The 26216-nt window shown below is 39.9% G+C and overlaps 1 protein-coding gene across 4 annotated transcripts in view; it reads right to left on the reverse strand.

Moving 5' to 3' along the window:
• ZNF106 (zinc finger protein 106) overlaps window positions 1-24883 on the reverse strand; it is a 53927-nt gene extending 29044 nt beyond the window's left edge. For 2 of the 4 annotated variants that reach the window (XR_003513073.1, XM_027553637.1), the window contains exons 1-4: window positions 24682-24883; window positions 12707-12792; window positions 7664-7725; window positions 1542-1739 (exon numbers count right to left, since the gene is read on the reverse strand). Coding sequence is in view for 3 of the 4 variants with exons in the window: in XM_027553637.1 (XP_027409438.1) it covers window positions 1542-1739; window positions 7664-7725; window positions 12707-12760 (314 nt within the window). In the remaining variant the exon portion in view is untranslated. Of the gene's footprint in view, window positions 1-1541; window positions 2163-7663; window positions 7726-12706; window positions 12793-24681 lie in introns of those variants that run through there. The other 2 variants (XM_027553639.1, XM_027553638.1) reach the window with 2 other exon arrangements.
• Between the last annotated feature and the right edge of the window lie 1333 nt (window positions 24884-26216).

Genomic DNA, 26216 nt, shown 5'->3' on the forward strand with positions numbered 1-26216 from the left:
CTTGGAAGATTTTTATATCACCATTAACCAATTTGCTTTTTTTGTTTCTAAGCTGAATGCAACTTCTGACATCCAAGGAGATCACTGACTAGGTCTACTAATATCATCCAGAAATGAGAATTTGGCAATAAGTCAGTCACAAAGTAAAATTCCTAGATTATCATGAATTGGCTAGGTCAGGGGGACAACAGTATGCAGCTAAACCCACAGCGCAAAAAGAATAATCTAAATTAAAAACCTCATGAAGGAAAAAAGAAAAAAACCTCATGAAGAAATAAGTAGATGATTTTATAAATATGTCACCAAAGAGGCTTATTAAAATAATCAAAGACTAGTGACTGCAATATGAATGTCGAATTTACTGAGAAGCTTTTACTCTCTGACTTAATGTTTAATCAGTTACACAGATAAGCTAATAATGGCACAAGAATGTTAGAACAAAAATAGAAGTTAGTCTTCTAGAGGCTCCAGCGCCCTAAAACAAGAGTAAACTGCAGCTATATAAAAGTAGTGAGAATGTCATTTGAAGGATAAACAACTAAACAATTTAAGTATCATGCTGCTATGGACATTTTAAAATGAAGAAAGTCCCTTTCAAAGACCTGTTCAAAAAGGTTTTAGCATACAGAATAACAACTACTACTTTTTTATATTCAAACTGCATTCTAACTGAAAATGAGATACAGATCAGGTATAACTAGTATTCAAGAAGAATCTTTAAAATTTGTGGAATCTGAAATGCTTTTTATCATGTTCTAGAACTTAAAAAAATCACCCCACTTCATAACTGGTTCTGTATCTTTTACTTATATCTGAAATTTTATGCTTCATTAAACTTTTCAGACCACGAATCAGTAAGGTTAAAATACAAAAGGCTAATAACTAAATTATAGCTGTAGGTATGAAACTATCTAGTACAAGCTATAAAACTTACATTGTTGAAATGATTCTGACACTGTCCAATATACAGCATAAATTTATTCAAGAAATATTTACTGAAGAAATTAATAATAAAAGGATAAATCAAACTTAGTAGAAGCACCATGTTAATTCACATTAGGTAAAACAATTTTTTCCTAAGGAATGAAATAAGAAATGCTATATAATATATTCAAATGAAACTTATTTACTAATATCTTTCCACTAGAAAATTCATGAACATGAATTTATTGGTACCCCCTCCGCAAATTGGAACTAATACAAACAATTCTAAACATAGTTATCAGCATGGTAAAAATTTCAGATATGTAACAGCTATGGCTAGTTTTTAGATAGGGTCAATACTGAGGTTTGTTTTTTTTTAAGGAGTTAATACAGTAGTTCAAGCAAGCATTCCATTGCATTTTAAGATTAAGATGGCAACTTCAAGGTAAACTTTAAGGTAAATCTGTGACACAACATTGCAAATCAATTAAAAATTAAATTAAATTTTAAAAAAAGATAAATCTGAATGCCACCAGCTGAAAAGAATGGAAATGGAAAATGTATTCTCTCCTACACGGTTTCACATAGGCTTTTAAAAATATCAAATTATTACTCACCGACTTTGTTCTTTCCTTTGTTTTATTAACTGAATGAGTTCCTTGTCAAAATAATCTTCCTCTTCTTCTTCCTTTCCATCATCTTCTCTTTCCTGGGCGTCAACATTATCTTTGTGCAACTGGCCAGAAATGTGCTTTGCATATGCAGAAAGACCTACTTCTGTAACCCCGCACACTCGGCACTCATGACTACTGTCCCTAGGGAAAGAGGGAGATGAGGGACATTCAATGCTCCCCACTGGCATGGCACACTCACCAGATCTGTTATAGTTTCCTCTGAAAGACACTGCACACTTTGGCACAGTGAAAAATTAGTGCTAATCAATCTCAATGCTCCTTTCATCACTTTTAATAAGTTTGTTCATAAGTTACTTTTGAAATGAATTAAAGATTCTTTTCCAGCAATCAAGAGGCAATACACTTCAGAATAATATAGTTTAGGAGAAATCTTCTTGAATTGCTGTACTTAAAACCTTGCCAGAGGAAACGTGGTGAAAGGGGAGGCAGGGCAGGGGGCTCAGAGCAAACAGAAGTTGCTCTGGAGCACACCCATGATGCCAACTGCACTCAGAAATCCTGGTGACAGAGCTCACATTTAATCTCTGGCTCAAAAGCTTTCTCCCAGTGAAAAGTAAGGGGTGGGGAAAAGAGTAGGAGGCAGAGCCAATCACAGCCTAGTAACTAAATCGGAACAGCTGGAGCTCTGCCTGGAATGTGAAGATTCCGGACTCCAGGACAAATGATAGGAGTAGTCTCAGCAAACTTTTTTGGTCTCGATGATACATGTGATCCACATTCTGCTTCAGAAGGGTTTATTTTAAAGGGAATGGAAAGCATTTCAGTTGTAGGAAGTTAACAGCTGTGCTAGGCAAATGGTTTTTCTCAGGTTTCAGAAAAGAACACCATTTAGAGAGATGTAAAATCAGGTTCTCAGTTAAGAAAGATAATTGAGCAGGGATTTTCTTCTTTTACTTTACATACTTAATAATGTATCTCATATGTGGCCAGTTTAAGAAGCCAAAGTCTTGAATCAATGACCAGAGCTGCAGTAGATGAATAATTTAACTGCATTTTTAGCTTCCTGAGTTCCTTAATCAGCTCAGCTATCCATGCAGTCACTATGAGAAACATCAGAACACCATGGGTACATGTGTAATGAATAGACAGTAATGTCCACTCAATAATCCAAATTGGCTTATCTCTGTATCATTTGTCTTGGGTTAATACTAGTGATATTTTTGCACTTCCTATGCCATTCTATAAAAATACACAAACATATACACAAAAAGACGTGTTGTCTTTAATAAGATAGACACAGACACACACACACAACTCTGCTTCATCTTTCCCCTCATATCCATCCATACATGGGCAGAATTCAGCTAACCAGAAGAGACCCTCAAAGCCCCTCATTTACTAGAAGATGGTTTCTGTCACAGACCATCTGAACATTCATTTAAAAAAAAAAGAAAAAACAACTTATCGAGCAACTACTAAATTCCAGGCAACAAACTAAGTATATGGTTAATGGTGACAAATTACAAATAAACTATGCCAAATAAATTAAAACAAAAAAAAAACCCACTGTTTTTTCACTCTGTACCTATCATGAAAAACATCTCAGAAAAATGGAGAAAATTCGTAAGCTTCTGTTTTATTTTTTTGACTTTGTAACTTAAATGCTCTGGATGTAAAATAGTCTAGGATGCTAACATTCATTTTAATGAGTTCTGACCAGATTCCTCGAATTACCCTGAATATCTATATACTAATTCCTTCTAATTCTCCAGGAACTTAAATATATTATTTTCAGAGAGTTTTCCACTGTACTTAACACAATTATATACTTTAAAAAAAGAAAAACCTCAACTTTCTCCAGTTTACCACACTCATCTCTCAAGCAACTAAGATTACGGTAGTTCATGAATGTTAACTTGTAACAAAAAGCAAGCCTTTTCTCACAGCAACAAAGAACGAACTTTAAAATGAATATATAAATATAAATCTATCCCCAAAGGGCAGTATCAGAACAATCTGAAGTGAAGTGAAGTGAAGTCACTCAGTCGTGTCCGGCTCTTTGCGACCCCATGGACTGGAGCCTACCAGGCTCCTCCCTCCATGGGATTCTCCAGGCAAGAGTACTGGAGTGGGTTGCCAGTTCCTTCTCCAGGGGATCTTCCCCACCCAGGGATCGAGCCCGGGTCTCCTGCATTCCAGGCAGATGTTTTAACCTCTGAGCCACCAGGGAAGCCCAGAACAATCTGAAGACTGTAACAAATTTAGAATACATAATTTCCCCTATAATAACAACTCAGATCAACTCAATTTTCTGGTTAGAAAATCTTTTGGGCTTTAATCTCTCTACAATTGGAATGTGTTTTTAGTCCACTTTTCCACCTAAAAATTTATATAACACTAAACTGTATATTGCAGTACCAGGGACTTCTTTCTAAAAGGTATTCTTAAATAAAAACCCTGATTTTTTTCCTTACTTCTAAAATACAGAGGGTTTTTTTTGGGGTGGGGGGGGCCGCAACGGGGGGAGCTGTGCCTTACAGCTTGCAAGATCTTAGGTCCCTGACCAGGGATGGAACCCATGCCCCCTGCAGTGGAAGCCCTGAGTCCTAACCACTACACTGCCAAGGAATTCCTGCAGAGAATTTTTCATATGTCCAAACCATCAATATCCTTCTTTAAAAGACATAATTGGAAGACCACACTGACTTTTTAACTTATTAAGGAATGTAGACAGTAATTAACTCTTAAAAATAAATATTCATAACCACAAACCTAATTCACAATTTCCAAAGCACAATTATATGTTAGATATGCATCAAATACTCAAACACAGATATTTAAAACATTTTTGCTTTCATTGCCAGAAAGTGTATTAACCATAATTCTGAAGCTACATGAGAGAAAAATACCTCAAGATCCTACCCAGATTTGTATAGCAATAAGAGCAACATAAAGTTAACACTAAAAATGATTTATCAGAACACAGAAATCTCTAACATTTTTCTTACAAATGAAATCAAGTTTCTGGGGATTTTTTCCTTTTTTAAGATAAACTTTACAAGAAACTTTATAAAGAGAAAAGAAAGAATTTACATTTATACAGGGAAAGAATAGGACAGAATGACCACATCTCGTGAAAATTCCAATGTGTCTGAGGTTAAGCATATTAATTACAATATGTATTCGTGCTTCCAAATAGGGTGTCTGGAAAATCACATGCTCTTTAAAGTTAATACCAAATAACATTTTAACAATGCTATTTTCCAATTCTTTATCAATAAACAGTTAAAATACTACTTCGTATAATATATAAAGTAATTGTTGGGAAAAAAGTACTGATGTACTTCCTGACTGCTGCTGCTGCTAAGTCATTTCAGTCGTGTCCGACTCTGTGCGACCCCAGAGACCGCAGCCCACCAGGCTCCCCCGTCCCTGGGATTCTCCAGGCAAGAGTACTGGAGTGGGGTGCCATTGCCTTCTCCGTACTTCCTGACTAATAAAGGCAATAGTTTTCCTCAGAGTGTTTAACAGAGGGCCCAAATTAGCTACATCCTGTTACCACACAATTTCCTCTCATACGTGAAAGGCAAAGCCTTCAGATATTCTATCCATAAGCGCCTCTTTATTAAGCTTGCTCTATCTATACCACAACAGCTGGTTGATAAATTAAGGTTTGTGCCATTTTAATAGTATCTATCTGTAAAAACTACTTACAGGCCATATAACTGAACAAGTACATTAGGAAAAAACAGGGAAATGTTCCAGATGTCTCCAATTGTGAACCAAATAAGGTACTCACTTCTCAGCTAGCCAGCATTCAAAATGTAAATAATATGCTCTTTACCTTTCTGTGTACGGCTCAGCTGGTAAAGAATCCGCCCGCAATGCAGGAGACCTGGGTTCGATCCCTGGTTTGGGAAGATCCCCTGGAGAAGAGAAAGACTACCCATTCCAGTATTCTGGCCTGGAGAATTCTGTGGACTGTATAGTCCATGGGGTCGCAAAGAGTCAGACACAACTGAGCAACTTTCACTTTACATTTCTTAATCAGATCACAACCAAAAATTAAGTGATACTTAACATCAGAAAGCCAATTCTTAAACATGAAATCCCGAGGAAATAATCACAAACTGAGGACAGGAAGAAAAAAGATGACTGATAACTATTTGTCCCTTTTGTACAAAATAGTGATGACTATTCGTTATGATAATAAATGTCCCAAGTCAGTAAATGATGTTTGAGATTCTGTTGTTTTTTTATAGCTTTGCCAGCTGTTTTTCCTGGCTACCTACTTGCCTTCTCCCTTATAATTTGTTACTGGCCAGAAAACCATACCAAACCTGCTTCCAAACCTGATAGCACCGTATCTAAAATATGAGTAAATTAAGTACCAAAGTGTCCTCCTCCAAATGAGTTTGGGTGCTAATGCTGACATTAATATTGTCAGTTCAGAGGCTTCAAATGCTTATTTCTTTATTATTTGACTATGTTCCAAATAACTGTAAACAGTAGACAAAATCTCCATGGCACAACTAAATTGACAAGTGGGAGGAGAGTGGAACAAGTTACAGAACAATACGTATATGGCATGTAGTTCAGTTCTATTAATAAGACAAAACAAAATCAAAACATATGTACACGAGTGTGAACATATGGATATAAATCTGTCTACATGCAGAGGAGAGGTTTGGATAGGGTATATACTACACTGTTGACTTTCCTCTAAGATTGGAGTAGGAAGATGGGGAGGGAGTGAAAGGGCCTCTACCTTCTTTACTCTTCATGATTCTGTATTGACTATGAACATGAATTTTAAGCTATCAAAAAGTTTTAAATGTTTTAATTAGCTGATTGGTGATTTTTTAATAAAACAAGGCATTCCTCTTAGAAAAAAATGGGCTTCTCTCCTAATGATTAGACTTACTGGCCTCATTTGTTTTATTTCATTTCATAACACAATACAGGTCACTGAGTAGCCTAGAAAAAGGTGAATTCCTGAAGGAAGTCTATGGGAAATGGGATCAAATAATTAAGACAACCCACAGATAGGTAATCAAAGGTTGACTGTATTTCATAGGTTCCTATGATAATGAATTAAAGATCATATATGTTCAAGATATTATAAGGGTTCTCCACACTAAATCTGAGTGAATATCTTTTTTTTTTTTTGATAGGTAAGAAGTGGGTTTGTTAGAGAGAAACATACTCCACAGAGTGTGGCCATCTCAGAGGGCAAGAAGCCTGAACACCTCTTTTACACTGCTGTGAAGACCTAAACTTCACAGTAAGGGACAGAGACCACAGAAAAATTCCTCTTACATGCTAAACAGATGCTGAAAGTTCAATAACATATTAATTTGCCCATACAACCTAAAACTATATTACTTAAAATACAGATAATTCCAAATGACCTAGGTTGGCATCTTGATCAAAGTCTGTAACCATTATTCATGGACTAAGGTATAATTCATATGTCTGTTTTCCAAAGTTTCTCTGTTCTATACTGTCTCCAAACTTAAAATTCACATACATTCAAAACATCAAAAAAAGGAAACTTAGTTGGGAAAAAAGACATGGAATATACATACATGTTACCTTAATATCTTAATTTCCTTAAACATCTCAAGCTTTAATTCACAAAACAGCATTCTTAAATACAGGTTTATACATGGATTTTATTTATACTAATGAGATTCAGTGCTATTTAGCAGACTTTGGACTTCTCAGACTATTCCAACAACCAGTAAAGGTTTATGGCATGTGATAATTTGCAAGCTGCTTAGGCAATAATATGAAATGCCCTAGCTGCAAAGCTGGTGTGCAGGAATGAGAAAGCTTACTAATGACAGAAGTAGCTCATCCCCACCCACCTTTGTCAAATCTATTTGCCAAAGTTGCTATGAATTCTACACATTTGAGATGTACAACAATTTATCCTTTTTGAATGAAACAAAACAAAACAAAAAGCTATTGTACCTATTGTTAATTCCAAAAGACAGTTCAAGGCCATAAGATAATATTCATTTTTGAAGCATTACTATAAAATAAACAGGCCCTCAGATTCCCCCACATCCACAAGTTTATGGAAGAGAAAGGTTCCATACCTGCCCTTCAGGTTCTCAAGTTCCCTGTGATGCAACATGCTCCGCATGTGTTCATCCATCTCCTTCAAAATTAGAGAAAGCAGATTAAACTAAGGGGGACTGCTTTGGAGAAAAAAATTTCTCTGTCCTATTCAATCAACAATCAGGGCTCAAGCTCCTTGTGTTAAAGTGCTGTTTGTGGTTTCTATTCACAATTCAATACTGAAAACAGTTCCTTATTAAGTAACTCTTTAGCCTGTTTTTGACATATTTTATTTTTAAATAAAGCAATAATTTTAAAAGACCTATTTAAGTGGCTTTCCAAAAAGGTTAGAAAGTTTATTGTATTTAGGAGGCAAAAGACTAAATAATAAACAAATAGGTAGAATTCTATCCCTTACAAAGTATTTACTTAAGTTTATTAAAAAAACAACAACAAAAATGCCTGAAATCACATAACTTCTCAACTACTTGGCTACTTTTCTTCATACTCTCTTTCCCCACTCAACTGACAGTTTCACAAGAGTATGGTACAATTCTTATCCATGTCTTGGCCAGGGCCTGACATACAGTTATTAATATCAGCTGAATGAACAGATGGATACATCAATTCTAGACAGAAGTTACAGACATAAGGGAATTTTCCTATGGTAGATCAAGATTTTAAAAATGCCTTGAACACAGCAGTTCTATCATGGCTTCATTTTCACTACCCACTCCCTTGCCTACAACAACTGATGTGTTTGGTTCCAATGATAAGTTTGAGAATGTACTAGATTCCTCCCCCCATCCCCATCCCACTGGGAAGGAAACAAAATCTATGCCAAGAGTTTCCATTTAAATGTGCAAGTGTGACACACACACTCACACACCTCAAAAAACTCAAAGTTGTAAATGTCGGTCTCTCTGTCACACAAAATATATATATAGCCAGTATGTCATAATTAGAGAATGGCTGTTTACAAATATAAAACTGGCTCAGATGGTAAAGAATCCTCCTGCAGTGTGCAAGACCTGGGTTTGATCCCTGGGTCACAAAGATCCCCTGGAGAAGGGAATTGTAACCCACTACAGTATTCCTTCCAGGACGGAGGAGCCTAGTATCCATGGGGTCACAAAGAGTCAGACACGACTGAGTGACTTTACTTCACTTTTCACAGTATTCCTGCCCAGAGAATTCCACGGACAGAGGAGGCTGGTGGGCTTGAGTCCATGGGGTCCCAAAGAGCCGGACATGTCTGAGTGACTAATACACACATACAGGTTGAATATTACTATTAACTCTGCCCTGTGCTAAGTGTCTCAAACATTTTTTCACTTGAACCACAAAACACTGCTAAGGTAGGATTATTAACGTCATAACGACACAAGGATACAGAGAAGCTAACTTGTTTATTCACCAAATATTTATCAAGTGCTTCTTAGGTGTTAAGTACAAAGCTAGGCATTAAAAGGATAAATGTGAAAATATTCAGCCGTGCCCTTGCAGAGTCAGATTATCAAGTGGTGAAACTAGGAGTCAAACTCTGGCAGATCTGACAACAAAGCCAATGTTTCAAAGATCATGCCACCTAGTGCATTGAGATATTTTTATTATATACAGTTCATTTGTGAAAAATGTACAACTATTCTGTAAGTTATCTATATACAGTGATATACAGTGTTGTGATTCAAAACACTTCCTTTAAATGGCAATCTTATTGAAGACGATCACCATTCCCTTCCTATCGCTACAAATGCTTTATCCAGAGGGGATACTTTTACACAAGATTGGCCATTACATGCTAGCTACAACTGACTGCCATTAACCAGAATGAACAATTAAAGAGCTGGAAACTGAGTGGATTTAGTGACAGGATAGAGAATGAACAAATCCAAGAACAATATACAACATCTGCTCTAATCCCTATGCTTCTTGCTGTTTAGTTTCTGTTTTCCCTTGTTCAATTTTTCCTTAGACTAAACGTAAGACAAATCTCCTTTTCTTGAGCGATATTTAAGTGGGTCTGTTTCTTGAGCGATATTTAAGTGGGTCTGTTTCTTGCAATGAAACCATTCCTAACCAAAAGAGTATTAATTGAAATGGGTTATTCTCACTGATGTAAAAACCAATTCTATATTCTATTTCAGTAATAAAACATGTTATCATTCAAAACTAGTTTTAAGGAGACGTTTTTTTTTTTGGCTATGACACATGGCTTATGGGATCTTAGTTCACTGATCAGGGATGGAACCCCTGCCCTCTGCAGTGGAACCACAGAGTCTCAACCACTGGAGGCCAGGGAGGTCCTTAACGTAACTTTTGATTGTCTAGAATACTTCAATAATCTGTTTCTGAATTTACATGTGAAATCCTCACCCATCCTGCTCCAAGCAAAGAATGCAAATAATGAGACAACTTGAGTTTTCAAAATAACTGGGAAATACCTACAGACACAGCTCCAAATGCATACCTGCAGATGTACCAAGCTTCTATTTAGTTCCTCTTATCAGTGTATGTTTTTAAAAGGAGGAGGAAGTCGGGGGCTGGGATTTTGGGTTGAACAAATTTGGAAAACATGAGTAACACAAAAATATTTTTAAATTCCGGGGCTTCTCAGACTTTCATAAGCTAAGAAACATCAGGATACTCAGGGATGTAACATACAGTAACCCTAGATTCTTTTCTCCTCCTGAGTGTATTTGGAGCAATCATGTGTGTGTGGGTGCTAAGTCTGACTCTTTTGCAACCCCATGGACTGTAGCCCGCCAGGCTTCTCTGTCTGGTATTTTCCGCTCAGAATACTAGAGTGGGTTGCCATTTCTTCCTCCAGGGGATCTTCCCAACCCAGGGATCGAACCTGTGTCTCCTGCATTGGCAGGCTGATTCTTATCACTGAGCCACCTGGAGCAACCATGGTAATACTATAATAGTTTGGGAAACTAGAGGAAAGTACATCAACATAAGTTGTTCTTAATCTCTCTGAGTTTATCCCTTTCAGTTTACCCATTAACTTCTTAACATTTAAATATCTTAACATTTAAATCATGCCATTCCCTTGCTTAAAAAAACTACTGTTGGCTTTCCCTAAGGCAGGAGATTTAACTACTCAGCTCTTATTTATTATGACCCATGGAAAAATATGAAGAGACAAAACATGTTTTAATCCAGAGTAGAAGAAATGCCAAAAAGACTTAAAATAGAAAAGTTGTGAGATATAACAAGATAGGCCACAGACTCCACACAAGCCTGACACCACACCTCTGAGTAGCTGCCTATCCATCTCACATCTTCTCATCTTCCCTTCTCCCTCTAATCTAAAAGTAGGCATCAGTCAGTCAGTTCAGTTGCTGAGTCGTGTCCAACTTTTTGTGACCCCATGAACCACAGCACGTCAGGCCTCCCATCACCAACTCCCAGAGTCTACCCAAACCCATGTTCATTGAGTCGGTGATGCCATCCAACCATCTTATCCTCTGTTGTGCCCTTCTCCTCCTGCCCTCAATCTTTCCCAGCATCCGGGTATTTTCAAATGAGTCAGCTCTTTGCATCAGGTGGCCAAAGTATTGGAGTTTCAGCTTCAACATCAGTCCTTCCAATGAACACTCAGGACTGATCTTTAGGATGGACTGCTTGGATCTCCTTGTAGTCCAGGGGACTCTCAGGAGTCTTCTCCAACACCACAGTTCAAAAGCATCAATTCTTTGGCACTCAGCTTTCTCTGTAGTCCAACTCTCACATCCATACATGACTACTGGAAAAACCATAGCCTTGACTAGATGGACCTTTGTTGGCAAAGTAATGTCTCTCCTTTTTAATATGCTGTCTAGGTTGGTCATAACTTGCCTTTCAAGGAGTAAGTGTCTTTTAATTTCCTGGCTGCAATCACCATCTGCAGTGATTTTGGACCCAGAAAAATAAAGTCAGCCACTGTTTCAACTGTTTCCCCATCTATTTGCCATGAAGTGAAGTAGGCATAAAAAATTTTTATTCATTGAAAATTTGAGTAAACCTGGTCTAAATTTTTAAAATTAGAAAAGCAGTTCTTTTACATTTGTAAAGGGAGCAAGTATATTACTAAACATGATTTAAAAATCTCAGCTGATTTTCCCAACACTAATTGAAATCCTAAATAGGGAAAAAGAAAAAAATTCTTCACCCAGCCTACTAAATGGATCACAATCAAACTTCTCAGTGGGGCAATCAACACTGTTTATCAACTATCTTCACTTCATTTATAAATTAAATTGTAGTCCTATCATTTCCAGGATGAAACTGTTTTAGTCAGATAAGCCTTTTTACCTATTCCTAGAGCTGTTACACTCCATTCTACCGCTGAATCTTTCTATTTTTCTTCCACCTAAAATGCCTCTTCTCCATTTCTTGTAAGCCATTTCACTCCCAAACATCTTTCACTCAGACTTGCCTGGCTAACCTCACTCATGATAACTTTCCTAGTTCTCTGTATATCCAATGGCAATCAAGAACATCTTAAAAGCATAGAGGGAAAGTTCTTCAGTATTTAAGCTAGATGAATTCTTGGAAAGCAAAACAAGAGGCAGGGGGTGGCGGGGGGCGGCAAAATATGAGACAAATTGCAGACAATTTCCTTAAAGCACAGGTAAATTCTTTTAGTTTTTAAAACAGTGTTTTTCTTTGAGCAACATCCCCACCTTGTGGATGTCTGACGATATAGTTAGAACCACTGCTGCTGTGCTGTGCTTCCCACAAGCACAGGCAGAGAACTCACAGGCTACAAATCCATGCCATTCCCTTAGCTAATCAGAAAGCTGTTACAATCTCAGCATGAATTTTAATGTATTTTCTCTGTAACTGGTTACTAGATGAATTTCTCTTTATCATACTGTTGAGTATCTTCAAATTCCATGTAGAGGTTTAATAATATAGTTACTGTCTTCATAAGGCAATAATGAGAAAGAAACCAGTGAAATAAGACTAAGGTTTAGGAAAGAAGCATAAACGAGATGTTGTTAAAAGCATTTACTCATCTATAAATTCCACATGGTGTCTCTGAAAAAATGATCAGTCATAAAAGCCTCAGATTCTCTCTCTTCTATGATTACCTTTTTTGAGCTGTACACAATGTGGCACAATATGCATTTTCGTTCTCGTACCATAGTGACCAGATCTGAAGCACTCAACGTCACACCTGCAATGAGGAAGTAACATTTAGTAACATTTTCTTCCCAGATGTCATGAGTTTCATCTTAACATAGCCCAATATACAAGTCCTGCATCTCCCTCACCTCCACCCTGCTCCTACCCCAGTCTACCCATCTTGGTAGATGAAAATTACAGGACCCCAGGGCAAAAACTTTGGGAGCCATCCTGGATCCCACCTTCTCATCCCATATTCACCCAATCCTGCCGGTCCCATCTTGAAGTACATCCAAAATCTAGCCACTCCTCACAGCTCAGCACATTCATCACCTCCCATGGCACCAGTCCACTGACCTGACTCCCTATTTCCACTCTTGTCTATACTCTCACGATCCATTCTCAAAGCAGGAATCAAAGATTCTCAGAATGGGATTTTAAAATTTAAGTTAGATCACTTAGGGCTTCCCTGGTAGCTCAGCTGGTAAAGAAACTGCCTGCAATGCAGGAGACCCCAGTTCAGCTCCTGGGTTGGGAAGTTCCCCTGAAGAAGGGATAGGCTACCCACTCCAGTATTCTTGGGCTTCCCTGGTGGCTCAGATGGTAAAGTATCTGCCTGCAATGTGGGAGACCTGGGTTTCATCCCTGGATTGGGAAGATTCCCTGGAGGACAGCATGGATGACCTGACTCTCTATTTTCACTTTTGTCTATCCTCACAATGATCTATTCTCAAATCAGCAACCAAAGATTTTCAGTTCAGTTCAGTCACTCACTCGTGTCTGACTCTCTGTGACCCCATGGACTGCAGCACACCAGGCTTCCCTGTCCATCATCAACTCTCGGAGTTTGCTCAAACTCATGTTCACTGAGTCGGTGATGCCATCCAACCATCTCATCCTCTCTCGTCCCCTTCGCCTCCTGCCTTCAATCCTTCCCAGCATCAGGGGCTTTTCCAATGAGTCAGTTCTTTGCATCAGACGGCCAAAGGACTGGAGTTTCAGCTTCAGCATCAGACTTTCCAATGAACAGTCAGGACTGATTTTCTTTAGGATTAATTGGTTTGATCTCCTTGCAGTCCAAGGGACTCTGAGGAGTCTTCTCCAACACCACAGTTCAAAAGCATCAGTTGTTCGGCACTCAGCTTTCTTTATGGTCCAACTCTCACATCCATACATGACTACTGGAAAAACCATAGCTTTGACTAGATGGACCTTTGCTGGCAAAGTAATGTCTCTGCTTTTTAATATACTGTCTAGGTTGGTCATAGCTTTTCTTCCAAGGAGCAAGCTATTAATTTCATGGCTGCAGTCACCATCTGCAGTGATTTTGGAGCCCCCCAAAATAAAGTCTCTGTTATTTATAAAGGAACTGTTTCCAGTGTTTCCCCATCTATTTGCCACGAAGTTATGTGGAACTCTTTTAAAATTTAAGTCAGGTCATTTAACTCCTCTGCTCAGAATCTTCCAACAGATGTCCGTCTCACTTATAGAAAATACAGAGTCCTTTGTCACGGGATGCAAAATCCGTTTCTCTCTCACGCTCTGACTCCATGTCCTATCACTCTCCCTATAGTGCTCCATTCAAGTTACACTGCCCTCCTTCCTTCTGTTCCTTGATCACACTAGGGATTTCCCCACCTGTGGCTTTCTATATGTCCTGTTTTCTCTGCCTGGAATAGTCTTCCTTCAGATATACTTATGGTTCTCATGGATCACTCCCTCACAGTTGCCTTATCGGGGAGGCCTTCCCTGTCCTCCTATAGAATTGTACTTCCTGCCCCCCATTTCTTCTATCCCCCTAATAACCTTCTTAATTTTTTACTTTTTAGTAGTACAATTGGAGAAGGCAATGGCAACCCACTCCAGGACTCTTGCCTAGAAAATCCCATGGACGGAGGAGCCTGGTAGGCTGGTAGGCCTGGTAGGCAAAGAGTTGGACATGACCGAGCGACTTCCCTTTCAGTTTTCATTTTCATGCATTGGAGAAGGAAATGGCAACCCACTCCAGTGTTCTTGCCTGGAGAATCCCAGGGATGGGGGAGCCTGGTGGGCTGCCGTCTATGGGGTCGCACAGAGTCTGACACAACTGAAATGACGCAGCAGCAGCAGCAGCAGTAGTAGTACAATGGTAGACAGCTTCCAAAGATGGCCACAACATTATTCCCCACCCCACGTTCTCTTTTGCGATGTGACTTTGTCACCACTGCCCATCAAAAGGTAGAGTCCGTCTCCGTGACCTGTTTTGACCAAGAAAATACAATGGAAGTGACAATGCAATTTTGGAGGTCAGGCCTTAAAAAATCTGCAGCTTCGGCCTTTGCACAATGGGAACACTTCCTCTTAGAACTCAGACACATGGAGAGGCCAAAAGGAAAAAAACTGAGGGCACAGCTGAGCACCCAAACAACCAGCGCCATTTGACAGTCATGTTGGGCCCTCCAGGTCCAGCTGCCAATGAGGTATCCCAAGTGAGACCAGTTAAAGAACCAGGCAAATGAGCCCTTTTCAACCCAAAGAATTGTAAGAATCAATAAAATAACTGTTTCAAGTCAGGAATTTCACAATAGCTTGTTAAACAGCAAGAAATACCTGAAACAAGCATCTTTTTCTCTGTATCCCCAATTACAAATTAAGTTCCACAAGAACAAAGACTGTATACTTAATTCACTAGTACAGGTCTAACACTGAAAACAGTGTCTGGCATACTGTTGGCATTCCCTAATTATTTACTGAATTGTTCCAAACAGGATTATCTTGGGTTATTAAATATGAGTCAGAGATAACTGGATAAATAATGAGGTTTGGATTAAGACCAGAAGGGTCTCTACAACCCTCCAGCACTATCATACTTTCTTCCTGCATCTCTGCAAGGATGCCCTACCTGAGAATTTAATTCCACTCCCCAAGCAAACTTATTTTTCTCTCCACACATACAATACCAAACTCTATTTAATAGAGTTATTGGCATCCTCTCTGGGCTTTAAGTTCCTTATGGGACTTAAAACTGTGAGGTAATGAAGTTATAAACTACCCTAATTTAATCTGTAACGCCCTAGACAACATGGTGAAAGAACCAATGAAAAAGAAGCCTAAAGGTCCTCTACTTCTCTTGACACACAGTAGTTTCCTTCTATTGCAACCCACTCCATACCACTACTGAATGTCTGAAATAATTATACTCAATAACAAAGTATCAAAACAAAAACGTAGGATAAAATTGTGAACATTTGAGAAAGCTGAATGTCAACTAGCTATTAAAACAAAGAAATATACCATCATGGATAGATATAGTACTATTTATGCCTTCAATATTACTAATTTATCCTAAATCTCAAAATTAACACAAACCACTCTAGTGCTAAGTGTCAAAGCATAATTCAGTTCAGCAGCTCAGTTGTGTCTGACTCTTTACAACCCCATGAATCACAGCACGCCCAGGCCGCCCTGTCTATCACCATCTCCCGGAGTTTACTCAAACTCACATCCATCGAGTCGGTGATGCCATTCAGCCATCTCATCCTCTGTCATCCCCTTTTCCTCCTGCCTCCAATCCCCGCCAGCATCAGAGTCTTTTCCAATGAGTCAACTCTTCGCATGAGGTGGCCAAAGTACTGGAGGTTCAGCTTGAGCATCATTCCTTCCAAAGAACACCCAGGACTGATCTCCTTTAGAATGGACTGGTTGGATCTCCTTGCAGTCCAAGGGACTCTCAAGAGTCTTCTCCAACACTCAGTTCAAAAGCATCAATTCTTTGGCGTTCAGCTTTCTTCACAGTCCAACTCTCACATCCATACATGACCACTGGAAAAACCACAGCCTTGACTAGATGGACCTTTGTTGGCAAAGTAATGTCTCTGCTTTTCAATATGCTATCTAGGTTGGTCATAACTTTTCTTCCAAGGAGTAAGTGTCTTTTAATTTCATGGCTGCAATCACCACCTGCAGTGATTTTGGAGCCCCCCAAAATAAAGTCTGACACTGTTTCCCCATTTATTTCCTGTGAAGTGATGGGACCAGATGCCATGATCTTAGTCGTCTGAATGTTGAGCTTTAAGCCCAGTTTTTCACTCTCCTCTTTCACTTTCATCAAGAGGCTTTTTAGTTCCTCTTCACTTTCTGCCGTAACGGTGGTATCATCTGCATATCTGAGGTTATTGATATTTCTCCCGGCAATCTTGATTCCAGCTTGTGCTTCTTCCAGCCCAGCATTTCTCATGATGTACTCTGCATATAAGTTAAATAAGCAGGGTGACAATATACAGCCTTGACGTACTCCTTTTCCTATTTGGAACCAGTCCGTTGTTCCATGTCCAGTTCTAACTGTTGCTTCCTGACCTGCATATAGGTTTCCCAAGATCATAGTTATTCTTCTAATTCTTAACATTTACTTTAACTTTAATTAGTATTTACAAGCACTATTTTGTTATTTCGTTCAGCAAGCATTGTTCTAGGATTTGCATAAACAGTGATAAAGATGATCTAGCCAGAAATGTTTTTAATACTGCTTCAAATTATTACCCATTAAAGCAAAACAGAAACTTGGAAGCAATAAAATCCATGAAAAAGATTTTCTGGCACAAGCAACAGTTCATTTTCCTTTTTAAGAGCTTCACGTTTCTAACTTGCATAGATTAAGTTTCATTTTTGTAAAAATTGCAACTTTCATAAAGAAGCAAAAAAGTGTAAACTGCTAACAAAGTATTTAATTACTAAGAAGGACCTTGTATTTAAAAACACGGAGTTGATGTGCTGCTGCTAAGTCGGTTCAGTCGTGTCTGACTCTGTGTGACCCCATAGATGGCAGCCCACCAGGCTCCGCCATCCCTGGGATTCTCCAGGCAAGAACACTGGAGTGGGTTGCCATTTCCTTCTCCAATGCATGAAAGTGAAAAGTGAAAGTGAAGTCACTCAGTCGTGTCCGACTCTGTGACCCCATGGACTGCAGCCTACCAGGCTCCTCTGTCCATGGGATTTTCCAGGCCAAGAGTCCTACAGTGGGCTGCCATTGTCTTCTCCAGGGTCGATATGATTCCAGCTAAAAAGACAAAAGCATTTTAATTTGCACATCCCTGACCTGGATAAAAATATAATTTCCATTACAGTTTCTAAAATACTGAAATTAACTCACAGCCTTCCATTTGGGAACCACTGTGGAGAAAGCAATGGCACCCCACTCCAGGACTCTTGCCTGGAGAATCCCAGGGACGGGGGAGCCTGGTAGGCTGCAGTCCATGGGATCGAAAAGAGTCGGACACAACTGAGCAACTTCACTTTCTCTTTTCACTTTCATGCACTGGAGAAGGAAATGGCAACCCACTCCAGTGTTCTTGCTTGGAGAATCCCAGGGATGGCGGAGCCTGGTGGGCTGCCATCTATGGGGTTTCACAGAGTCGGACGAGACTGAAGCGACTTAGCAGCAGCAGCAGCTCTCTTTAAAGGGCTTAACAAGGATTAGAAGCCAAGGAAATAGAAACCATCCAACTCTGCAATCTCAAAATGCTTGAGAAGTTACATTATACAGGTCAAGTAAGTGTGAATAAACAACTGCTGTCCTCACTTGGACCACCTTATATTTCCCCATATCACTTAAATATATTATGTAATCTTTCAAATTTTCTCCAATTATGAGAATTACCTGAAATATTTCTTAGTCATAAGTTTAAAAGTTAAAAAAATCCACTTTGGCCACCTCATGTGAAGAGTTGACTCATTGGAAAAGACTCTGATGCTGGGAGGGATTGGGGGCAGGAGGAGGAGGAGACGACAGAGGGTGAGATGGCTGGATGGCATCACTGACTCGATGGACGTGAGTCTGAGTGAACTCCGGGAGTTGGTGATGGACAGGGAGGCCTGGCGTGCTGTGATTCGTGGGGTCGCAGAGTCCGACAGGACTGAGTGACTGATCTGATCTGATCTATGTTACCTTTTCTCAACATCTTGATTACTATCCTAATACAATTATCATTCCCATAGGCAAAAACATATTAGATTCTTTCCTTTCAGTTTCTCATATTTAGTCAACAAATCCTGACAGATTTCAATTTTTAAATTTTTGTTATATACTCTTCAATGTGATAAACCTGTGTGAACTTATTTCTATTCTTCTCCCTTCCCCCAACTGCTATACTCACTAACATTTCCTGCCCTAACTCCTGCTCCCAATATATGAACAAGTTTTAAATCAAAGCAGTTCATTAGAATCACCTACATAGCTTATCAATAAAAAGAAATACAGCTGTTAAGGCAGAGCAGAACTATTACTGCATTAGAGTCTCCAGACATTCCATTCTGCACTTCCCCATGCTCTCCCCATCCTTCTACTGGTCACTCAAAAGTGACTTAAACTGGTAAGCAAGTCAGCCTTTAAGTAATCACTATCTCATAACACTGTAGTCCATCTCAAACATCAGTATCAGATTATTCCTCTATATATTTATGAAACTCAAGGCTGGAAAACATCATTTAGTATCAAAGAACTTTATCTGAAATATTTTCACATTATTCCATTTAACTGTTAAAAAAACCTGCTGTGTAAGTAATAACAGGTTGTTTGATGGTGGGTATGTCTGATCTCCCTGACCTTACCATGAGGAAGGAATCTGTCTTTTCATATACCTATAAATATAGGTTACAATTAAGCACAGTAGTACTTAAGATATTTCAACTTTGATATAAAGCCAAATGACAATACTACACTGTAAAATGCTGAAGATCAAAAGTGTAATTATTGGTCTCTTGGGATAGGGGGACTGGTGTTCAAGTTAGAATCCCTTTTCTGAATTCCACAGATAACTTTCTGCATCTCCCCATTAACCCCAAAAGAAAACTAACGGACTTCTGGTGATCAAGACAGAATAACAGAGAGACAGTGTTCTGTGACAGAACAAGTTTCTGCCATTACCCCTAGGTTGGCCAGTTTACAGATCAAAGATGTGACTGGCACTTCCGAAAAGTCCTCACTTTGTTGAGTAGGACTCCCCAGAAAGTTTCAAGGCTCCTAGCTAAGGAAGGGTTTTAGTAAGCTGACAAGAAAGGTCAGGAAGTATTTGGGGGCACAGGAACCTATAACCACAACTTTCAAAGGCTGTCCTATTTACTAGGTCTGAGTTCTAGCTGGCTCTTGTTTCCCAAGGTTAAGTGACTAGTGGTTTCCTGAATCCAGTATATTTGATGGAGCATAAGCTCATAAGAATTTACTAGCATTCTTATATTATCTGCCCTAACACAACACACAGAATTTACTAGCATTCTTATATTATCTGCCCTAACACAACACACAGCAGGAAAAGATATATATATCTCTCAACCACTCTTTATTAGAAAACACAGGGTTAAAACAAAAACAGGAAGTTAAGGCTGTTACCCAGGAAAAGTGATTCAAAGTCAAGCATCCTATTAATGAAGCTGTTCAGATTGCCTATCACCGGGCAAGAAAATGGACAGGACAGACCACAATCTGATTCTTTATCTCAGAATCAGAACTATGATCAGATTCCAATACTTGTCAGTTCTGGAACTTGGAAGTATTATGTCCTAGAGGGAAAAATAACTGAGAAAGAAAACGGGGAAACGTCAACTCTAACAAAGTAATAAAAATGCTATCTAAAGTTACCATCACGTAACAGAGTAGGTCATAAGATAACTTATACAAACACTGTTTTAAAAGTTTAACTGGGTGGCTTGTTGCATTTATTTAATAGTTTTAAAAGTTTTCTTTTCAGCCCACCTGGGCTTCCCAGGCAGCACATTGGTAAAGAATCCACCTGCCAACAGAGGCAATGTGGGTTTGACCCCTAGGTGGGGGAAGATCCCCTGGAGGAGGAAATGGCAACCCACTCCAGTATTCTTGCCTGGAAAATTCTATGGACACAGGAGGCTGATGGGCTACAGTCCATGGGATTGCAAAGAGTTGGACATGACTGAGGGACTAACATTTAAAAAGTTTGCATTCCTGTATTCATCATTTATATATATATACACACATATATATAATATATATTATATATATAATATATATATAATAATATAATGTAATATATATACATATATTATATATATGTATATATATATCTCTCTCTCTCAAAGCAACCCAAAAGATCCACATAGCAATTTAAAGTTCTATAACATGAATTATAATCACTGCAAGCTGAGGGAGCCTTGATAATTGTTTACCATTCTTCTCAAAAAGCTTTGTTGTTCTCCATGCATCTTACTGCTAACGGTTCATTCAATAATTTTCATCCACTTTATACAAGTATGATTATAACAGCAATTGTTTTCATAATTCTTCTTACAAAATCTTTTAAGTTAATGGGTGATCATACGACAATATTGGTGTAATGTGTAATACAGTAAAGCATTCACTTTTGTAGTTTTAATTGATGTTAATAGCTTTCTAAATGCCTTTGTCTTGTATTTTAAAAAATGATTAAGTCTCTGAAAAGGTCACCATATATTTTAGTATATTTTAAGAAGGCTTCCCTGGTGGCTCAGAGGTTAAAGCGTCTGCCTGCAATGTGGGAGACCCGGGTTCGATCCCTGGGTTGGGAAGATTCCCTGGAGAAGGAAATGGCAACCCACTCCAGTATTCTTGCCTGGAGAATCCCATGGACGGAGGAGCCTGGTGGGCTACAGTCCATGGGGTCGCAAAGAGTGGTCAGACACGACTGAGTGACTTCACTTTCAAAGCAGTGGTTTAAAGGGTTTCCCCAAGTGGAGCTAGTTGTGAAGAATCCACCTGCCAATGTAGGAGATAATAAGAGGTGCAGGATTGATTCCTGGGTCGGGAAGATCCCCTGGAGAAGGGAATGGCTACCCACTCTAGTATTCTTGCCCAGAGAATCCCAAGGACAGAGAAGCCTGACTAGTCCAAAGGATTGCACAGAGTCAGATACCACTGGAGCGACTTAGCAGGAACACACAAAGTAGTGGTATCTGCAAATTTAGTTTACTAAAAGTTCACATGCATTCTGGAATGAGGCAATGACATATCCAAAATCTCAGCAATGTAGTAAAAAATATGTTTAGACAAAAATTAGCTGCTGTTCAAAAGTACAGTATTCCAAGAGCTTGAAAAATTTTCCAGGCTCAAACTTAGCTTAAAAGTATCAGCCTAAAAAGAATACCTGTATAATATATCCTCCTAAGTGGTCTAACTGGTTCCAAATAGGAAAAGGAGTACGTCAAAGCTGTATATTGTCACCCACCTTATTTAACTTATATGCAGAATATATCATGAGAAACGCTGGGCTAGAAGAAGCACAAGCTGGAATCAAGATTGCCGGGAGAAATATCAATAATCTCAGACACACCACCCTTATGGGTGAAAGAGGAAAAAGAAAGTGAAGTGAAGAGAAAAAAAGAAAGAAGTGAAAGAAAGTGAAGAGGAACTAAAAAGCCTCTTGATGAAAGTTAAAGAGAGTGAAAAAGTAGGCTTAAAGCTCAACATTCAGACGACTAAGATCATGGCATCTAGTCCCATCACTGCATGGGAAATAGATGAGGAAACAGTGCAAACAGTGCTGACTTTATTTTTGGGGGCTCCAAAATCACAGCAGACGGTGGCTGCAGCCATGAAATTAAAAGACGCTTACTTCTTGGGAGGAAAGTTATGACCAACCTCAATAGCATATTCAAAAGCAGAGACATTGCTTTGCCAACAAAGGTCCGTCTAGTCAAGGCTATGGTTTTTCCAGTGGTCATGTATGGATGTGAGAGTTGGACTGTGAAGAAAGCTGAGCACCAAAAAATTGATGCTTTTGAACTGTGGTGTTGGAGAAGACTCTTGAGAGTCCCTTGGACTGCAAGGAGATCCAACCAGTCCATTCTAAAGGAGATCAGTCCTGGGTGTTCTTTGGAAGGAATGATGCTCAAGCTGAAACTCCAGTACTTTGGCCACCTCACTCGAAGAGTTGACTCATTGGAAGACTGATGCTCGGAGGGATTGGGGCAAGAAGAGAAGGGGACGACAGAGGATGAGATGGCTGGATGGCATCACCAACTCCATGGATGTGAGTTTGAGTAAACGCTGGGAGATGGTGATGGACAGGGCGGCCTGGCGTGCTGTGATTCATGGGGTTGCAAAGAGTCGGACACGACTGAGCGACTGAACTGAACTGAAGGATCAATCAGAGATCTGGATAACTGTATTACTCTCATTGAGTCATGAAGAAAAAAGAAGAGAAAAAAAGTAACTTCTAGATTTAAAAAGACTTCAAGAGATGTAACAGTCAAACTCAGTGCATAGACAGATCAAAAATTGCAAAAACAAGAAAACGGGATAATTTGGGGAAATTTTTAAAAAGGATCAAATATTAGATAACATAAACTGTTGTTCAGTGTGATTATTATACAGGGTTACACAGAAAAAATTTTCTTTTCATTAGAGACACATATTAAAGTATTTAGGGTGAAATATCAGGAATAAAAATAACAAATACAGCAAACTATTAAGGAATTTTAAAACCTGAGTGATCAATTTACAGGGAGTTCAAAATAGTATTTTCCCTACTTTTCTGGATGCTTAAAAGTTTTCACAATAAAAAAAATAAAACAAAAAAAGCTTATAGAGAAAACTATTCCTCTCCCACTCCTTTTTCCTAGCCACCTCCACTTTATCACTGTTTCTTATGTATTCTAACAGAGATATTCTATGCATATATATACGTACAATAATCACCATTCACAGTTCTCCCTTTTTAAATATCTTCCTTTTAATCAAAGCAATTGCTTTTGAACTAACCTGATCAGACTCTACACCTCCTAACTCCTTCCAAGCCACTTTAAAACCATCTAGTACCTTTAATTAAGGCTATCATTTTCTAGACTAAATAGTTAACTCTAGAAACTGTAACTGTAGTATAGCTGCTTCTCAACAAAAGTGCTTAACAATATCTAACTTGATGTAACATGGGGAAAATTACCTTTCCATCCTATTTGAATTTCACCACTTCCCCAGCTAGGTTAGGCAAATTATCATCAAACTTTCCGTGACGTTATCTGAAATGTGCGCCAAAAAAAACACAACTTCCATTATAATATGTCATTAATTTTTTGTGACAGACCTGAGTGTATCTGGCACATGTGTAGTAGGTGCTAGATAAAACCTAACTGAACCTAATTATTATCTTCTATTGTTTCACTAACTTGAGACCAGGGCTCAAAACAAATTTTAAGATTTTCCAAGGGACTTAGAATAGTATTAGGCTCTTAGTAAGTGTTCAAAAGATATTCTGCCTTGAGTAAATCTGATATAAAACATTATGGTGGATAAAGACATTTGCTAGATTAAGAGAACTTTCCTTAACTACCATGGAGTTCCAAATTGTTAAAAGCCATGGGAATAAACTTCCAACAAGACGGCTTAATCTGATTCTCAAAGATGATTAAATTGAGCAGACTGAAGGGGGAGTGGCGTGCAAAGCATTTCCTCTTCATAATTATGCACTGAGATTCGGACTAAACGTTAAATTGACATATAGTAAGCTCTTCTTAATTAGTAGCTATTAAGACGCATCCCACCAGAAGTCCCAAGGAAGAAAAAGAACAGAAGCTGTCTGTCACAAGAGGTCGAAAGGTGTCCGCGGCGTGAGGCCCGTAGGCCTTTAAGGGGTACCTGGGTCTATGTATGGGCTCCCTGTTGCCCTGGGGGGCGAAAGTCAGCGACCTCCCCGAAAGGTCAAGCCTCTGGAGCCACGTTTCCCGCCGGAGCTGGGAGCAGAGCCGGAACGCCCCCGCGAGACACTGTATCCCGAGGCCAGAAGCACCGCCTGCCCGTAATCCTGCGCGACCCCTTCAAGAACGACCCGCAGCCCCCGCGCCGCAGTCCTCAGGCGCAGAGACCGGCCGCTTCCTGCACCCCCACAGCCTCCCTACAGTGGCAGACCACCAGGTCCCTGGGGTTCCGATACGCCTCGGCGCCGCCCGGCCCTTTGATACTCACACTCACAGCCGACCCCTCTTACTCCATCAGGCCGCCGAGGCGCCGGCGAGGGACCCCATTCACGCCCCAGCCACCCCCTTCGGCTTTGGGTCCGGCGCCCCGCTCCGAACCCACTCCCCACCGGGAACCTCCGCCGCCGCCGCCGCCAGAGCGCAGGCGCACAGAGCTTCCGTCGCGCTCACTTTTATCCCCGCCTCGCTGCGGTCCGCCTTTCTCAACAACCTAGCTTTATTTGAACACACGAGAGTGAACAACGGACACAGAGGAACGAGACTTTACTTCAAAAGAATGGAAGATCACAAGGCAGACCAGCCGGCAGAAGAATTATCCCGCTGCACCGGACTCTGCTGTAACGCTGTAACCAGCCTCCCTCCTTTCTTTTCCATTCTTTTTGCTTTTTTTAGGCTTCCCTCTTGCTCCTATTCTCTTCCTAAGTTCTCACCGTTCTCCTAGGCAGTGGCAACTGTTGTGGCTAAATTTCCAATCACTCTTTCCTTGTAAAATTTACTGAAGCTTATTGAAAGATGCAAGAGCTTCAGAACAGACAGTCCCGAGTTCAAATCTTGACTTGCTGCTGCTGCTGCTAAGTCGCTTTAGTCGTGTCCGACTCTGTGCGACCCCATAGACGGCAGCCCAGCAGGCTCCCCCGTCCCTGGGATTCTCCAGGCAAGAACCCTGGAGTGGGTTGCCATTTCCTTCTCCAGTGCATGAAAAGTGAAAGTGAAGTCGCTCAGTCGTGTCCGACTTTTAGCGACCCCATGGACTGCAGCGCACCAGGCTCCTGCGTCCATGGGATTTTCCAGGCAAGAGTACTGGAGTGGGGTGCCATTGCCTTCGGTTCAGTTCAGTTTAGTCGCTCAGTCGTGTCCGACTCTTTGCGACCCCATGAATTGCAGCATGCCAAGGCCTCCCTGTCCATCACCAACTCCCGGAGTTCACTCAAACTCATGTCCATCGAGTCGGTGATGCCATCCAACCATCTCATCCTCTGTCGTCCCCTTCTCCTGCCCCCAATTCCTCCCAGCATCAGAGTCTTTTCCAATGAGTCAACTCTTCGTGTGAGGTGGCCAGAGTACTGGAGTTTCAGCTTTAGCATCATTCCTTCCAAAGAACACCCAGGACTGATCTCCTTTAGAATGGACTGGTTGGATCTCCTTGCAGTCCAAGGGACTCTCAAGAGTCTTCTCCAACACTCAGTTCAAAAGTATCAATTTTTTGGTGCTCAGCTTTCTTCACAGTCCAACTCTCACATCCATACATGACCACTGGAAAAACCATAGCCTTGACTAGACGGACCTTTGTTGACAAAGCAATGTCTCTGCTTTTGAATATGCTATCTAGGTTGGTCATAACTTTCCTTCCAAGGAGTAAGCGTCTTTTAATTTCATGGCTGCAGTCACCATCTGCAGTGATTTTGGAGCCCCCCAAAATAAAGTCTGACACTGTTTCCACTGTTTCCCCATCTATTTCCCATGAAGTGATGGGACCAAATGCCATGATCTTAGTTGTCTGAATGTTGAGCTTTAAGCCAACTT

This window comes from Bos indicus x Bos taurus, chromosome 10, assembly GCF_003369695.1.
Source record: "Bos indicus x Bos taurus breed Angus x Brahman F1 hybrid chromosome 10, Bos_hybrid_MaternalHap_v2.0, whole genome shotgun sequence".
In the NCBI taxonomy this organism is placed as follows: Eukaryota; Metazoa; Chordata; class Mammalia; order Artiodactyla; family Bovidae; genus Bos; species Bos indicus x Bos taurus.